The sequence below is a fragment of the Equus quagga genome, chromosome 1 (genome assembly GCF_021613505.1).
Source record: "Equus quagga isolate Etosha38 chromosome 1, UCLA_HA_Equagga_1.0, whole genome shotgun sequence".
NCBI classification, from domain to species: Eukaryota; Metazoa; Chordata; class Mammalia; order Perissodactyla; family Equidae; genus Equus; species Equus quagga.
Window position 1 is genome coordinate 135,220,045 of NC_060267.1, and position 18,267 is coordinate 135,238,311.

At 38.5% G+C, this 18,267-nt stretch overlaps 1 protein-coding gene across 1 annotated transcript in view; it reads right to left on the reverse strand.

Moving 5' to 3' along the window:
* Positions 1–18,267, reverse strand: part of DOCK3 (dedicator of cytokinesis 3) — a 441,430-nt gene that overhangs the window by 134,371 nt on the left and 288,792 nt on the right. The window contains exon 10 of the mRNA XM_046674809.1: positions 1,624–1,705. Within this exon, the coding sequence (XP_046530765.1) occupies positions 1,624–1,705 (82 nt within the window). The remainder of the gene's footprint in view (positions 1–1,623; positions 1,706–18,267) is intronic.

The following is an 18,267-nucleotide window of genomic DNA, read 5'->3' on the forward strand; positions in this document are numbered from 1 at the left end:
TATTATAATGAAGTTCATTTTTTAAGAGACAAAGTCTGCACTCATCATATTCAAGGATAGCACATGCACACAGCTCTGTTGCCACAATGCCAAAGAATAAGGAATCAACAATTTCTTTTGCTGCTTTAACCAAATAATACCAGAAAACCAGGATCTAGAAAAACCTAAGGTGACTGAGACATTCTAGACATACGAGTATCTCATTTCTTTCTAATTCTGTTTCAGAAAGGCGGCCCCAGAGAACTATCTCAGTGTTTAGGCACTCTTACTTCAGAAGCTCTCTCCCAATACTCTAACCTAAATCTCATTAAGTACACTTTGAACTCTTTCCCTTGTTCTTTTCCTATTGAAGAGAAAGCATTGATCTTCCCGGACTAAACTATCTCAACTCCCTTAACCAGCTTCATGGGTCTGCTTTTTTTGCTCTTTCTTCCTGTGTTGTCTCCTAAACTTTGAATGCTGAGCTCAAAGATGGACAAAACATCACTGTAGCTTAGATAGATTTATAAATATTTCTGTACCTCTGGCACATTTTCAATAAGAGCTATCCTTGTGAAAGTGGTTTCTGATTCTCCAGTAATATTGTTTGAGATTTTGAAAGACAAAGTTGTAGTAAACAAACAAAAAAGTGAGGTAAACAAGTCCAATTTTATCTTTAAGAGAAAATCACATATCAGATCCCGAGACATTCCATTTTTCTTTAAGAACTCCACTGTAAGACTTTGACACTCCACTTTAAGACACCCTACTATCAATTGTGCAACTCACACAAGGGCAGTGGCATTGTGAGACGATCACACCTCCCCGCACTCAATGGGTCTTGATCTATCTCAGTATCACTAAAGCAGATAAAAAAATCCACGATAGTCCAAAAAATCCACGATAGTCCAAACTGGTTTAAAATTTTGACACAGTCTTGTTTTCTTTTTCAGCAAATAAATCAACTCAAATAAATAAAGCTGAGCATTTAGTTTTTTAACTGAGTAGAAAAAATTTAGTAAATCAGAAGCAACATGAAGAATACACAAGGCAATGTGGTATTGTGAGGCTTAGCACATTCCAATAAGCAGATTACCAAGCCTTCTCTGGGCTAATGAATCCATGATCTCAGAGACTATGAGCAAAAGCATGGTTATTCAGAAAAAACTGACGTACAGATTATCGCAGGAAAAGACCCTCTGTTTGGTATTTGAAAGATAAGAACTATTTCATTTGTCTCTCTTTATATGCACTCACTAAAAAACTGCACAGCGGTAAATTTGGCGGATGCCTTTACAGAAACTACACTTAGACATCAGGGATGTCCACTGGTCTTGAATAAGAATAATAAGAAAGACTTTTCTCAGACTTTAAGTGATTATCATATAAAGTAGCTTCTAAAATGTATGTCAGTAAAAGGCACTTGATTATATTTCTTTAATAAAAAATTCAATTAAAAACTGAAGCTAATTTCAGCTGTCTTTAAATATTTCATTGAAACCTGAGAGAAACATAAATTAAGTCCTATTCTCCCCAATGTGTGGGGAAATAAGAATAAATGCTCGTTTCCAGGGTGACAATATCCACATAACAGGCCCCTGGTTAGAGTCAACAGCAGAGAAGGGAAAGAAAATTTGCACATACTGTAAAAAGGGCACACATTCGTTCTATCTTCTCTGGGTTCCTTGGCCCACCATTCTTGTTCAGTCTCACCAGAAACCGCTCACTGAAATGTAGGAGAGAAAGATAGAGAAATGTAAGGGATTGCAGGCTCCAGAACAAATAAAAAGGGCATTTATAGATAAACCCTAAACACTTTCAGAACAGCTTGCAGTGACAGGCAGGGTCAAAGATACATGTCTAGTGGCAGGACACTATTTTTCTTGCCAAGCAATATGCAACAGACACTACAAACTGCTTGACAGATGTTGCTGTTTACTTGCTGGTTGTGGCTCTCATCTCCCCTAAAGTTGTGTGCCCCCTGAGGGCAGCAATGAAGATTGTGTCTTAGATATTTTACAAATAACCCCAAAGCTCCAGGCATAATGCTAAGCCCATAAGAAGTATATACATTCTTTGATGTGAACACTCAGTTCATAAAAATAGTCATCATACTGGATCCAAAAGAATCTACATTACCCAGTTTACATCTTCCTATATTACCCTCGAGAATCATTTTAGGGCTAAGAAAAAAATGTTACAAGGACTTAGAAAAATTTGGGTGAAAAGTCAAAGAGAAATAATGTATTATAACTAAAGCTGCAATGAGAAATTAATAGGGCCATTAAAATATTTTATTCCCCAAACAAGAGAATTTAATTCCTGAAGGAAATTATTGGACTAAAAAAACCTCAGAAACAGTGTTTGCAACATCTGAAGAAATGTCTCCTTGCTCTCTCATCTCATTCCTGGCCCCTGGCCAGGATCTGATTCCCATCTCTTCACCCCAAGATTCCCTACCAACTGTAAAAGGAAAACTGAGCCATGGCAAAGACAAAGTACATGATTCTAAAAATAATTTACTTCTCCTGTGGCCATAGTTATATACTCACTACATATATTCTGTTTTATCAGTAAAAGGGCCAATATTAAAATACTGTACTAGAATTATATCAACTGCATAGGTTGCTTACTTTGTTCATGTATTCATTTGTTCATTTAGTCAACAAATAGTTATGAAGTCCTGTGTGCTAAACATGGGAATAAAAATGTGAACAAGATATACACAAGGTACTTTTCTTCATAGAGCTCATGGTCCTGGTAGGCAGTCAAATATGCAGAAATGAAGCTCAGAAAAGATTTAGGCCAGATATAAATTTGAGATTCTTCAACAAGGGGATTAGACGGGAATAAGGAGAGAATGTGCATAGAATGAGAACTAAAAAGGGCTTTGGTCAGAATCCTGAGGGACGTTGATGTTTAAGAAATAGGCAAAAGAAGAAGAACTAGCAAAGCAGACACATAGGGACAAATAGAAAAACAGAAGAAAAATAAGGAGGATGGTGGGATGCTACCTTAGTCAAGGGAAGAAAGTGTTTGAAAGAGAAGGGAGGGATCAATGAGGCCACTGAGAATCACATGAGACAAGAACAAAACAGTGTCCACTGGATGTCAAAACAGAGATTACTGGTGATTCTGGCAAGAACTGTTTTAATGGAATGGTAGAGACAGTCCAGTGAGGAATAAGAAGTGAGGAAGCAGAAATAGCGAGTCTAGAACACTCTTTAAAGAACGGCTATGAAGAGGTAGAAGTGATGAACTTTTAGTTAATGGGCATGTTGGGTTGAGGGAGGTCTTCGTTAAAAGATGGGATAACCCACATGTGTAGACTCAATTTTCAATAAAGCTATCAAAATTCAATAAGGGAGCATCGTAGTTTTAACAAATGCGGCTGAACAACCCGTATGAAAAAAACTGAACGTTGATCCTTGCCTAAAAATATTAAAGTCACATAGTGAATTTTTATTATTTATTAATTATATTTTCTTTTGTTAAAAATTTAAGTTAGAATATAGCTGGAAATTAAAAAGGATTTTTTCATGAAAAATTTGGATCTTTCATGCAATTAACTAGATTATTCCAATCATCCAGAGAACTCTGTAAAACTGCTTTTATTTTAGGCTCTACTGTTATCACTAGTAGCAGAATGAACTTGTTAACAAAAACAGACAAAGTAAATCACACACACAAACAAAAATTAACTCGAATGGATCATAGACCTAAACATAAGAGCTAAAACTATAAGAAGAAAACACAGGGAAAAAAATGAAGACAAGTACCTTTGTATATTTTGTTCACATTTATATTTCCATATTTAGCACACAAAAGAAAAATCTTTGTGATCTCAGATTACTAAGCAAATATCATCAATCACAACAAAATGATAAATTGAACTTTGTCAAAATTAAAATCATCTTCTCTTTGAAAGACACTGCTAAGAAAATGAAAAGACAAGCTATAGACTGGGAGAAAATATTTACAAATACTCGTCTAAGAAAGGAGTGTATTGAGAAGACATAAAGAACTCTCAGAACTCAATAATAAGTAACAACTCAATTAAAAAATGGACAAAAGATCTAAACAGATCCTTCACCAAAGAATATATAGGGCTGATAAATAAGCTCAAGAAGACTTCATCAGTCATTAGAGAAATGCAAATTAAAAGCACAGTGAGATACCACTACACATGTATTAGAATGGCTAAAATGAAAGATTAAATATACCAAGGATTGGCGAGAATGTAGAGCAACTACAACTCTCACAAACTGTTGAGGAGAATGCAAAATGGTACAGCCAATTTGGAAAACAGCCTGACAGTTTCTTATAAAGTTAAACACACACTTACTATATGACCCAACAATTCTACTCCTAGGTATTCACTCAGGAGAAATGAAAACACAGGTCCACGCAAATACCTGTACGTGAATGTTTACAGCAGTTTTATCCCTAACAGCCAGAAACTGTAAAGAACCCAAAAGGCTATCAGGAGATGAATGGATAATCCATACAATGGCATATTCATGCAATGGAATATTTCTTCATGATAAAAAGAACAAACTACTGAGATGTATAATAATATGGATGAGTTTCAAAAGTATTATGCTACGTGAAAGGCCAATCACAAAAGACCATATACTGTATGTCTCCATTATAGTACATTCTAGAAAAGGCAAAACTAAAGGGACAGAAATGAGATCAAGGGTTTCCAGGGCTGAGGAAGGAGGGCAGGGATTGAGTGCAAAGGTGCATGAGGGAACTTTCTGGAATGATGAAATGTTCTATTTTTTTTACTATGGTGTTTTCACAACTATAGATTTGTCAAAACTCACTGAACTAAGTAAGCATTAAACAGGGTGAATTTTGCCATAGGTAAATTACAGTTCAACAAACCTGACTTGAAAAAAAGATGGGGTACAGCTAAGAACATTTACATCTAATGAGACAATGCTTTTAAAAGGGGAGATATGGAAGACAGAAGAGATAGAAAAAATAATTGGGAAAGGAAAAAGAGATTTCCACCTCCTCAGGGAACTGAAAGAATTAAGGAAATAGTAAAGTAGGAAATGATAGATGTAGATACAAATAAGTTTGTAGTTTTAGTAATGGAAAGTTGAGGCTTATGAGAGAAATAGGAAATAAGAACATCAAAGTAAAGTTAAAAAAAACAGGAAAAATTCTGAAGACCACCTGAAAGAAAGTATAACAAGGGAAAGTAGAAATGATGGTTGTTACATGGACAAGTGGAAAAGTAGCAATAAACAACATTCAGCTGAGTCAATGCTCTCTCCAAAGTATAATCTTGAAACTATAAATCTTTCCATCTCCTTCACTACCACTAGACTAGGCCACCACTGGACTCTAGCTGGGATTATTATAACAGCTTCCCAGTTGATCGCTCTACTTCCTTTTCACCTCTTTATAACTCATTCTTCGGAGAGATTGATCCTTTTCAAATATGAATCAGATCACACCAGTTCCCATCTTAAAATCTTATCCTATGGTTAATTGATTTTTTTATATAAGGATGTCAAGACAATTCAATGGAAGAAATAATATTTTCAACAAGTGGTGCCGAGGCAATTAGATAGCCACATGAAAAAGAATGAACTTGGACCTCTATTTTGTACCATATATAAAAATTAACTAATAATAAATCATAAATATAAATGTATGCGTGAAAACCATAAAACTCTTAGAAGTAAACATAAGCATAAGTCTTCATGACTTTGGATTATGCAATACTTTCTTAGATAGAACACTAAAAGCACAAGTAATGAAAGAAAAAATAGATAAGGTGCACTTCATCAAAATTAAAAACCTCTATGCTTCAAAGGGCAACATCAAGCAAGGGAGATTCAGAGAATGGGAGAAAATATCTGCAAATATTATATCTGACAAGGGACTTGTATCTAAAATATATAAAGAACTCTTACAACTCAATAATAAAAGGACTTGAATAGATATTTCTCCAAAGAAGATAAACAAATGGCCAATGAGGACATGAAAAGATGTTCAACACCATTAGCCACTAGGGAAACACAAATTGAAACCAAAATGAGGGTACTATTTCACTTCCACTAGAATGGCTTTAATCAAAAAGACAGATAATGACAAGTGCTAACAAGGAAGTGGAGAAATTGGAATCATCATATACTGCTGGTGGGAATGCAAAATGGTACAGCCACTTTGGAAAACAGTTTGGCGGTTCCTCAAAAGGTTAAATACAGTTTAACATATAATCCAACAATTCTACTCCTAAGTATATATCCAAGAGAAATGAAGAAATGGCCATACAAAAACTTGTACATGAACATTCACAGCAGCTTTATTAGTAATAGCCAAAAGGTGAAAGCAATCAAAACATTCCAACAACAAATGAATGGATAAATAAAAAATGGTAAGTATATCCACACAACGGAATATTATTAATCCATAAAAGGAATGATGTATTGTTACAGGCTACAAGATAGCTAAACCTCAAAAATATTATGCTGAGTGATAGAAGCCAGTCACAAAAGACTACACATGGTATGATCTCACTTATATGAAATGTCCAGAATAGGCAAGTCTATAGAGACAGAAAATATATTAGTGGTTGTCTAGGGGCTGGGATTTGGGAGGAAATGGTGACTTCTAGAAGTCTGTGACTTCTCGAGGGTATGAAATTTCTTTTGTGGGTGAAGAAAATGTTCTAAAATTGACTGTGGTAATGGTTGCACAACTCCAATATACAAAATTAACAAAATTATACATTAAATTGTACCTTTTGAATGGATGAATTCTATGGTATGTGAATTATATCTCATAAATCTGTTGCAAAAATCAAACAGCAACAACAACAACAAACCTTTTCATAGCTTACTCTTGCTCTCAGATAAAATAAAAATCAGATCTCCAAGATCTTCAAGGCCTTGTGTGGAACATTTGGCATATCTTTACAGTGCCATCTCACAGGAGCCTTTCTTGTTTACTACTCTCCATACAAATTGGTCTCCCAGATAGAAGTTTCTTGAACAAGCCAAGCTCATTCTTGCCTTAGGACTTTTTGCATGTGCTGATACCTCTGCCTGGAATGCTGTTCTTTCAGCCCAAGTGGCTTAGCTCAAATGCCAGTTTCCCAGGGAAGCCAGCTCTGACGATGTTAGCAAAAGCAATACTCCTTCTCCCCTCCTCATTACCCTCTCTCTTCTTTACAGCACTTGGCACAAACTAATTATTTATCTTTCTCTTATGTGAGAGAATAGGCTCCCCAAGAACAAGGGCCTTTGTTCACTGCTATTATTTCTAGTACTTCAAGAGCCTAACCTACAATAGGTGCTCAATAAATGTTGAATAAACAAAAGTGGAAATTCCATGAAGGACTGCTGTATGGTGTCTGGAAGCAGGCCGATGAAGGTAACCATAAATTGGATGGGTAACATCACCATGATACTATGCAGAAAGACTGATGAGCTAATAGAGAGCAAACAAGATGGTCAGCACAAATCAACCTTGGTGGCCAAGGACTGAGAAGCATCAAATATGTTGTGGCAGACAGAGTCTTCCAGCTGCTCACTAAAACCCATGCTTTCTTTTTCTTCTTGGGAAGCCAGCTAGACCATACTTCTTAGGCTCCCTGCAGCTGGGTATGGCCATGTGACTGAGTTCTAGACATTGAAATGTGGATGGAAGCAATGTGCGCTATTTCTAGACTTAGCCCTAAAAAACTTTTACACATGTACCCTCATGTTCTTTCCCATTTCAGATGCCTGGAGTGGAGACGACCACCTGGGCAACCTTGGGGCCATGTATTGGTGATGGTAGAGTATCCATTATTCTGAGTCCCTGAATGACTGTGCAGATGAGGATCATCCTACTTACTGCAAATTCACCCACCCAGTGCTGTTATACAAGCAAGAAATACACTTCTTTTTGTTTGGGCCATTACACATTTTTCTGTCTGTTTGTTACAGCAGTTGATCTATCCGAATTAATATGTATACATACATATAATAACCACCCAATTACCAATATGTATACATACATATAATAACTTGATATATGAGTATGAAAACAATTTTAGGAAGTTTCTGTTTTTCAAGAGGATTTATTGTTACTTTGTACTCTTCTTTGGAAGGAAGACATACAACTGCTCTCACCATCACACTACCACTCTCTGTGACTCTCTTAAGGGCAGACATCCACTAAGCAGGCTGTCATTTGGAGCTGCTAGATACCCACACTGAGGGGTGCTATTTGGAGGAGCTACACCAAGCTCTGGGCCAAAGATAAAAGAGTAAATACAGCAAATTCCTGGGTGGACACGGTTGCTGGCCCTATCAGAGCCCAAGAACTTCTCTTTCTCCTCAATAGGGAAAGAAGGCTCCTACAGCAGTTCTCACAATGCCTAACCCGAGCTTCACATTTCCTAGTCTTTCATGCTTCTGGTTTTACCTGGCTTTCTTCACAATTTGTGAGACTCAAAATAACTGTTTTCTCATTTCACAGGGCTTTGGGTATACATCTAAGTATTTCCTGTTTTGCTAGCTTCTCCAATGGGTATGATAAATAAATGCTGCTTTCTGTTAACATTCAAACCATCTGAAGGCAAATCCAATGTTTCCTGATGTGGCAATAGCTATTCTGCAAAAGAAGTGGTCAAATATTGTTGGGAAATACTGCATTAAACACAGAAGGTTTCTACCCTCTAGGACCTCACTCATATTTCCAAAAGGTGTGAAAGGAACTGTGGCCAAAAGAGTAAAATTTATTCATGAGGTCTGACAAACATTCACAGCTCTATATGAGAGCAACAGGTCAGTTGTTCTCTTAGACAATCTGAGTGAGAAAACTCTAATTCTTTCAAGAGAAGAAAAGAAATTGTGTTAAATTCTTACTGTTCAATAAGCCATGTCGTAAGAGAACTGTTCTATGTTTAGTTGTCTTTATGATGAGCTATGCATGAACACTATATGAAGGTACATTTCATATTATTGAGCAAGTTCTTACAAATGAATTCCATAATTTGAATCTGTGACAAGTCTATTAGTGTCTTAATTTTAAGATCATTTGCTTTTATGAGAGTTCTAATTCACACACTTTACACACTTCTCCATTGATAGTAATTCATGCATCCCTACAGTAAGTGTTCAGTGATCGCAATGAGGTGTTGTTCAGGCACTGAGGCAAAGACAGAGTCTCTGATCCTCAGGGAGGCTATCCTGAAAACCTGTTTTGGAAATATAGGCACACTACTCAAATAAATACAGAGGAATTCTCTCAACACTTTCAATTTAATATTCATGTTTCTCATTTGGTCCTCTGTAGAGATGGATGACAACTACTTAGCATCTCTCTCACGATAAACTCCCAGGTGCTTAAAAACAGGCAAGTAGCCCCAAGGCCATACTACACAGATTAGGTAATCTCTAATATTCCCTCATAGATTTATTTTCCAATTTAGATCACTTGGCTTTATTTCTCACATTCTTCAAGTTTTCTCATTTCATTCTAAAGCATGGAGAGCAGAAATGCATAAAGCAGTTTCATAAAGACAAATCAGTGCCGTGGTTTTCAAATTTATTTTTAGTATCAGCTTTTCCCTTCTTTTAAACAAAACCTTACACTACTCACCAACATATGAAAAATTTAAAAACAGAGCTACTTTGGTTGAATCAGGTGGTTGGGAAGCAGAGGCAGGAACCCTCCCTACTTAGGCCTCTCTTTTAACCATCAACTGTCTCTGAACACTTAAGGGCTTCAAAGAATATTTTTATAACTACTAGGATAATTCCAGGTTCTCTTCAGGCTTCCTCTCTCCTTTTTATTCATCTGACAAATATTCATGAATTTCTACCTTGTTCTACAAACTGAGGTAGATGCTGGTAATATAGAAACGAAATGGTCCCGATCCTCAAGGTTCCAAGTCTATTGGGAGAGAGATACACATAAACCAAAAATTTCAACACAATGTGAAAATGCTATAACTGCATAGAAAGGGGCTGACAAGCTTTCCTGGGATGAGTGTAGGCTGCCTGAATGAGATACTAGAACAGATTCTTGTAACATTGCTAGGTTTCTAGCATTTGGTAAAGGGTGTTAGAGATGAAGAAAAGGGGATTCCAGGAGGGGAGTGCTCCACGTACAGACTCTCTGAACTATGAGGCAGCTTGACGGTAGGGGAGCTCAGAGCATGAGTTAAGAGGGCACTGGAGAGCCGGGGAGTGGTCAAAGGCATCATGCAACACAGAATCATCAAATCCGCAGTGTGAACTTACATGCAAGGTTTCTCCAAATTTGGCTATCATCCGGAGTTTCTGGAAGCTTATTAAAAATGCAGATTCCTGGGTTCCATCCCATATCTTCTGGATCAGAATCTCTAAGAGACAACTCCTGGAGGGAGTTCAAAAATCTGCATGGTTTTGTTTTTTTTTAAGGAAGATTAGCCCTGAGCTAACTGCTGCCAATCCTCCTCTTTTTGCTGAGGAAGACTGGCCCTGAGCTAACATGCATGCTCATCTTCCTCTACTTTATATGTGGGTCGCTTACCACAGCATGGTGTGCCAAGCAGTGCCATGGCCGCACCTGGGATCCAAACCAGCAAATCCCGGGCCGCCGAAGCGGAACGTGCACACTTAACTGCTGTGCCACCAGGCCGACCCCAGAATCTGCATTTTTAAAAAGGTCTCAGTTGGCTGTTAGGATTAGGAAGTTTGGAAAACCTGATTATGGGTGTTATGAGAAGCACTGTTGATCTCGTAAGTCTTAAGAATGATTGCTTGGGCTACAGTGTGGAAGACAGGTTGGTAATATAGAAAATACTCCGAAGACAACTGAAGCAGCCCCAGCAAACTAAGAGGCAGTTGGGGGCTGAAGAGACATGAATGGATGTGAGATATATTTAGGATACAGAGCTGACCAGGTTTAGCAGTTGACTGGATGTAGTAGTGTCAACCAGAGAAAATACAAGGGAGGAAGACAGCAAGTTCAGATGTACGTGTGGAGTCCGAGGTCTCTGTGGTATATGTAGGTGAACAGAAAACAAGCAGCTGAAAGCCCAAGTCTGAAGCTCAGGGAAAAGATGTGGGTGGAAGATATGGTTCTGGTACTCATCAGCTTGCTACAGCAGCACAGTAGTAGCCGCTTAATGAGTGTCTTCTGTATACCACAGATTGTTTAAAGTGTTTCTTTTCTTGCCTAATTGTATTTAATTCTCATAATAGGCATTTCACCTTTGAGGAACTGAGAGTGAGAGGGGCAAAGTTTCTGGTTTGAGATCAGAAAGTAGAGAGAGAGTTATGAAGTTGGAATTCTAATCTGCATCTGTTTGAATTCAAAGCCCAAGCTTCATCTGTATTTCATCTTATGAAATGAGCACTGAAAAAAAAGTCTGTGGTGGGAAGGTAGGGGAGGGGTTCCATGGGCAAATATATCTGGGAAATGCTGCAAACCACATCTTGCCCTAGACATGCACAGTGAGTGTCTGTGTCACACAGGAAACCCAGCTAGCCTCAGGATCTCTGTTACCCACACGGAACACTCCGACCCTTCTGACTACAAAGTCTCTTGCCAATCCCCTATTCCAGCTCTGCTGGTGGCATGTAGTCTGTTTGAAGTTCATGACACTCCCACTGAGGAAAATGAGAGATGATGGGGGCAACGCTTTGCCTGATTTGGAACAAGCAGAGATTCTTGAATGACAAACAATCCGAGAAAATAGATTCATTTTTCTCTAAAGCAAAAGAGACATGAGTAAATCTGTTATCACATATTCTCAAATAGTTATAAAAGCATTTTATAATCATACAGCCCCTATAGGGCCTTTAGAAATCATGCACTTCTCATGAAAATGAAATAAACAGTAAATTAATGATCAGTTATGGGGGGAAATACAGTTGTTTTCACTCTAATGATTTATGCTCTCACTCTGGGATCAGCCTCTCAATTCTAACAACAAAAAAACACAGAGATGAATAAATGGGAGTGAAGTGAGGATGAAGCTCTGCTGACAGGATAGTACAATGCTGACTCAGTTCATCTTTGACATCACCAACATTCAAGTCATAATGCTTCTAAAGAAGGTGTACACTTATATGGGGAAGTTGGGGGGCAGGGAGATTGACCCTGCCTTCTATGTATTTTGCTAACCATGCCTATGGAGACTAAAAAATGTCACACTTTTATACTTCTCAGCTGAAGGTCAAGTAGTCTGAAGTGTTATGGAAAAGTAACCATGCTAGCCCATGATGCCAAAAAAGCAGCATTTGAATAGTGGCTGCTTCTCTGTATTCCATAACAGCTCTTTTGTCTGGCATAGACAAATGTACCCTTTATAGATGGGTCCTTTGAAACTTCCCAATAGTAACCCAGATCTAACAGTTCTGCAAGAAATGCTGAACAAATCAATTCATGAATGAAGGGTGAAAAAATCAATTTAGCTAAGAACTCTTTCACCAAGTGTATAGAATGCTACCTCAATTTATCTGACTATACTTAGATAAATATATGACTAAGCACTACCAGAGAAAAATAAAGCATTTAAAAGCAAGTCACTGCTAACAAGATGTAATGTTTTCCTATTTACTTATCATAATATTTTCCAATGTATTTACTATGCAAACTGGAAAGATTTTAACAACTGCTAAAGTGTGTTTGCTCTCTAAGGCCTCATGTAAAAACACTGTCTTGGAAATAATATATAGAAAAATATATGTCTTTTATGAAAAATCACACCCAACATAATCCAATCATGGCATTTCCTAACGGATATTCTAATAACTGCAAAAGATAACCTCAAAAATTCATACTTTTACTAGTAGGATCTGGTTGCAAGTAAAACAAACTTTGAATGAGAAAATATCACTCTCCAGGAATTCAATGCATAAGACTTTCCACAGTATTTACAGTGAGGCTTTGGAACTTCTACATAGCATAATGGAAATGAAACACATGCCAAGGTTTTGAACAGGATGACAGCAATTAGCAACACATGTACTGCACTTTAGATTTTATCAGCATTTTCTTGCATAGTACCTCATATGATAAATGGGAACCTGGCAGGAATACTCCAAGTTTTCATTGGAAAGAGTATCCTCCTGATCTGCTTCCTTCTTCCCTCATTATCCACACTTATACTGATAATCTTTTGTTCTGTGCTTTCTAGTTCTTTGTTCAGAATGTGAACATTTTTGTTCTTTTTAATTTAATTCCTTTACTCACTACATATGTTTTTCTGTTCGGCGTGATATACGGTAATAGGAATATATAATGACAGATGGAAGAAAAATCACAGTATTTGTCTAAGGTTTTTCCTGATCTTCCATACAAGACACACACACCCATACACTCCTACAGATCTGGCCTGTTTGAACTACCTAAGTCCTCTAAGTTTACCAGAAAATACATTATTTATACTTATTAACTTGTTCTTGTCACTATTTCTGGTATCAGAGATTTCCCTACCAATGCTGTGCCTCAATGAGGTAAAGTCTTTTTTTTTTTTTTTAAAGATTTTATTTTTTTCCTTTTTCTCCCCAAAACCCCCCAGTACATAGTTGTATATTCTTCGTTGTGGCTCCTTCTAGTTGTGGCATGTGGGACGCTGCCTCAGCGTGGTTTGATGAGCAGTGCCATGTCCGCGCCCAGGATTCGAACCAGCAAAACACTGGGCCGCCTGCAGCGGAGCCCCGCGTGAACTTAACCACTTGGCATGGCGCCAGCCCCTCAATGAGGTAAAGTCTTGCTGTTTAATATGATATTATGTGTCACGAGGGAGTCCTGATGGGAATAGCAGAGCTTCTAGAAACCAAAATAAACATACACAGGAGAAATAGAAAAATCTTGATTGTTTTCTGAACAGAAGCTAGAAAATTCAGCTAACCTGAAAGCCAAATAAATATTTAAATCTGTCAGACATTTTACTAGCTATTTTCTAGGCTTTTAAAATACAAGACTAAAAAGCTCAGGAAAAATCTCAAGCAATAACAGCAAGTAAAGATTTCACAAGTACTAAAACTTTTAAAGTATTTATGAATTCTAAATTTTTTTAAAAAGTTTAAAATATAGGAACAATGTTCACTGCACTATGTCAAATTCTTTTTTACTCTCTCTTAAAATATGGAAAAAATTGTTGATATTATTTTAAAAACAATATTATAGTAACATAGCTAGTAAGGTATAGAGACAAGATTTCAACTAAAGTCTGGATTTTCCAAAGTCTGCAATCATTTCAATTGTCTTTCACGATATAAATTTAAGTGGTGAAAATAAGATTTAATATTGATGAAAAAGAAATAAGCCAATTTGAAAATAGCTACATGTCTCCAAATACTACACACCTATAAATGCACAAATGGATACATTTGAGAACACGAAAAACTCTCTCATTCTTAATTTTCTTCTTTTGCTTCATGTCTTTCCCTCCTCTTAATATCCTATGCACATGGACTCAGTCTACTCTTTCTGCCATGGCCTTGCACAACCAGTTCACCAGATCACTCAGTCCACCAGGTTCTATGCTATGCTATACAACATGGTAGCCACTACAGCTACACGTAGTTATTTATATTTAAACTTAACTGAAATTAGAAACTCAGTTCTTGGTCGCACCAGTCACATTTCAGGTGTTAAATAGCCACATGTAGCTAGTAACTACCATGCATACCATAATGTAGATAATGATAGATTCTATCATCCTAGAAAGTTCTATTGGACAGCAAGGCTCTATAGGGTCTGTGGAGGGTCACTGAGACAAAGGGCTCTATACTACTGCATAGCAGTATTGTTCCAAAGTACAAAATTAATATGCTGGCAACCCTAGGATCAGGATACACAGGTAGGGTTTTGGAGCTGGAGGAAAGATGTTCAGAGGGCCTGGTCTAGGAATGGCATTCTCTGGGGCAGGCATTCCTGGTCTCTAAGATTTAGAAATGGGCATGAGATGCAAGTTGACTTATGAAAACCTAGCAATCAAAGCATAGACAAGGAAGCCTGTGGTCATCACAAATACGCTGGATCAAAATTCTGTGAACCAGGAGCATAGGGCCCAAGTGAGGCAGTTTGAGATGTCCATGGCCAGGGATCTGGCATAAGAATCCAGGAAGTCAGATAGAATCTAAAGAATTGCCAGTGAGCAGGTCCCATGTGGTCTGTCCTCTGGCCCCTTATGAACCTTTTGATGAGAGTAGAGTGGCCTTGAAACCCAAAAGTGTGCACAGAGTACACTTGCAGCTTCATAAAAGAAGGTGTACTAAGGCAGACATTGCTCTACTGATGCTTGGGGCTGGGACAAGACAGCCAGATATTTGTGCAGACTTGGAATGAGGATTTGGCAGTTTCCGAATACTCTGATCAGTGCAGGCTGCACAGTATTTTGTTGTTGTTAGTGCCATCAAGTTAATTCTGACTCCTAGTGACCGTGTGTACAGCAGAGTGGAACTCTGTCCAATCATTTGGGCCATCCTCTCACCTTCTGGTGCTATATGAGACAATGCTCTGCTGCTATTCATAGGGTTTTCATAGCCAGTTTTTTTAGAACTGGGTGGCCAGGTCCTTCTTCCTAGTCTGTCTTAGTCTGGAAGCTCTGCTGCAACGTGTTCACCATGGGTGACCTTGCTGGTATTTGAAATATCAGTGGCATACTTTCAGCATCACAGCTACATGCAGCTGCCACAGTATAACAACTGACAGACTGTCGGTTCCCTGACTGGGAAATGAACCCAGGCCACAGAGTGAGAGAACTGAATCTTAACCACTAGACCAGCAGGGCTGGCACAATATTTTTAGGTAAATACAATCTCTTCTCTGCATTTAGAACATTGCAGCAGTAGGCACAAATTCATTACACACGTTAAGACAGGCTTAGTCACCTCTGGCCTGCCAGCAAAGGTACTATAGGGCACTCATAACACAGACAAAGACTTTACCTTCCCCATTTATTTCATGTATTTCCTATAGACTGAGGTGGGCCATAAATGAGCGAGCATATTCTGAAGCCCAGGCTCTTTGAGAATATGCCCAGGTATCTTCAGTAGCCTTCCACCTCTAGATACTCCAACCTCCAGGTCAGCTATCTACTATCCCCAGATACATCTTCTGCAAACACAGCTTGAACCATATGACTTCCTTTCTTAAATAGAAACCTTCAGTAGTGTTCCATCTCTGTAGAAGAAGCCCACAAACCTCTACCCTGCAGTCTAGGCCCTCCAGCATCTGTCCTCTCCCTGCCTTCCTAGATTCTCCTACTTCCATCAACGTATCTTGTTTCAGGCCAGATGGGCCTGCTTGCCTTTCCCTAAAAGTACTTCTTGCTGACTGCATCCTGTCTCCCTACTTCTTTCTGCTGCTCAAACCCTGCCTATTCTTTGAGGTCCAGCTCAAACATCCAGTATCACGAAGGCTTCCGTGACCCCACCAGTCAGAAGGGAACTGTTCCTTCTCTAACATCTAAACAGTTATGGCAGTGACTCTGACAGGCTAGGACTAGAGCTGGTTGTGTACATATGTGACACCTTCTCTGTGCAGAAAAAATTAGCAGGCGTGATACTTCTATCCTTAAAAAGGCCTGCTTGTAAGGTTTGCCTTTGGCTGGCATCTTGGAATACAGCTCTTGGAGTATTCCCAGCAGTTAAAGGTGACTCACTGTGCCCAGACTGTTTGCGTGAACAATATGATTTATGCTGAACATTTGCTTCCCTTCTGGGAATTTTGTGCATGCTCATCAGAGGGTGTCTATGTGACAACTGCCAACACACAGTGGGTATAGGGTCTCTAATGGGCTTCCTGGGTCAAAACACGACACACATGTTGCTGCATTTTCACAGCTGGAAGACTATGCTGTGTGACCCCTCATGTAAGGGAGAGAGCATAAGGAAGCCTACACATGGATTCCTCCAGACTCTGCCTGTGTCAGTCTCCCTTATGATCCAGCTATGTATCCTTACTATGTCACTGTAATAAATCTCACCTATGAGTACAACTATATGCTGAGACCCATGAGTCCTTCTAGTGAATGAGCACTAGGGGTTGTCCTGGGGATCTCCAACACACGCTTTAAGTCCACTTTCCTTGTTTGTAAAGCAGCAGGGAGTGTTACCTCCTACATCTCTGCTATTCTCAAAGAATCAAGCAAAGAGGCTTACAGTTTATAGATACTTACTAAATAAAAATAAATTTCACCTAATAAAATCTTCTTGACTTCTCATGACTTTATAAGGACAACACAATTAAAATACCAAGGCAGCTGAGAGCAAAATGAGAAATAAAAAAGGGGCAGTTTTCCCAAAGAAGGCTCCATCTGTACACACACAGCTTTTTCCTGCTTTAAAGGCTCCCAAGAGCTTAACAGCAATAAATGAATATTCAGAATGTGCTTGCTGCTGCCACGCTGCTCTGATGACATCTTGGCTTGGTGGAATCTCTCTGCTGCCCTGCAACCCAGGCAAAGCTGACAGAGATCCTGTCACTTGAGGGTGCAGGGGAGGCTGCTTGCCAGCAAAAGCAGGGTGTCCAGCAAAAGCAGAGCCTCTGCGATAGGAAGAATCTTTGCAGTGGCAACTGACCTTTATTTGCCATTCTTGTCTTTCAGAAGCCCAACTAAAGCATATAATGAACACTTACGTTTGGACTCAAGAGCGAAGCTCCAACACATATAATAATGATGATAACTGTGAATATTTGAGATTACCTATCTTCCAGAGCCTATTCTAGGGGATTTGTTGGAGGGATCAGTCACTGGAGTCATGAGAGGTTCAGTGATTTAATATGCTGAGGAGACAGTGTCATCTCTTTAGAGGGGTCTTCCCTAAGCACCTCAATTTTAAAAGTGCCATGTCCTATTTCTGTGATTCTCAATTGCTTCATTTTCTTCCTGGCTTTATAGTATATATTTATTTACTGTCTGTTTCCTCCTCTAGAATGTAAACTACAAGACAGAAGGGATTTTCTTTGTCTTGTGTTAAATCCCTGGCACCTGGAACAATGTCTTACACATGGTAGGCGTACAACATATGTTGAATAAATTAGCAAGAAGAATACTATAATTATTACCTCAAATCCACTCTAATTTACAAAAAATAATTTTCAAATCAGTACTGTAACTATATTACTGACAAATTATTTCTAACACCCTCCTACTGCTTTCTGGATGTAGTAGCTCTACACAAAATCTGACAGATTCCTTAAACTCAGCTGTCCCAGTTGGTAGTGCTCAAAGTTCCCTTCCCTGTACCCTGGAATCACTTAAGAGCTCCTGATTCAATTAATCTGGTGAGTGGCCTGGACACTGGGAACTTTAATTCTAACATGCAGCCA